Raw genomic sequence first — 510 nt, forward strand, 5'->3', positions numbered from 1 at the left:
CTGACCATATTCGATCCCTGGACAAAAAGAAACCATAATACCCATCAAGCTTGCTACTAGGCGAATGCTCACATTTTCCAGTTCCAGGATTCTCTGGGCAAGCTGATATAACTTGTCAAATTTCTCATCAGATAAAGACACTGTCATGGTCAGTGAGTAACACAAACCCTAAATGTTCCAAACTTTGAGTTGGTTCAGTGACTGATTTTATATCAAAAGGCCAAAAACCAAGCCCCCTAAATAACTGCATAGTGGCACTGACATTCTCTTTACACAGGTTATAACTATCACCCTCTAAAAATGTGTCATCAATGTAGCCACTTGATACATGCCCTCTCAGTCTCAGATGAGAGAAGACTGGTTTCAGCACCTTAGTGAAAACCCTTGGTGAGCATCCTAAGCCTTGGGGTAGGCATGTAAACTTATAAAGTGTGCATTTCCACATAAATTTCAAATATTTCTGATGACTAGCATGGACAGGGATAGAAAAATAAGCATCCCTGAGATCTA

General features: G+C 40.2%; 1 protein-coding gene across 1 annotated transcript in view; it reads right to left on the reverse strand.

Moving 5' to 3' along the window:
* Positions 1–147, reverse strand: part of LOC137976598 (uncharacterized) — a 1233-nt gene extending 1086 nt beyond the window's left edge. The window contains exon 1 of the mRNA XM_068823971.1: positions 1–147. This exon is cut by the window's left edge and continues 1086 nt beyond it. Within this exon, the coding sequence (XP_068680072.1) occupies positions 1–147 (147 nt within the window).
* Positions 148–510: the final 363 nt, after the last annotated feature.

The sequence above is a fragment of the Montipora foliosa genome, chromosome 11, assembly GCF_036669935.1.
Source record: "Montipora foliosa isolate CH-2021 chromosome 11, ASM3666993v2, whole genome shotgun sequence".
NCBI classification, from domain to species: domain Eukaryota; kingdom Metazoa; phylum Cnidaria; class Anthozoa; order Scleractinia; family Acroporidae; genus Montipora; species Montipora foliosa.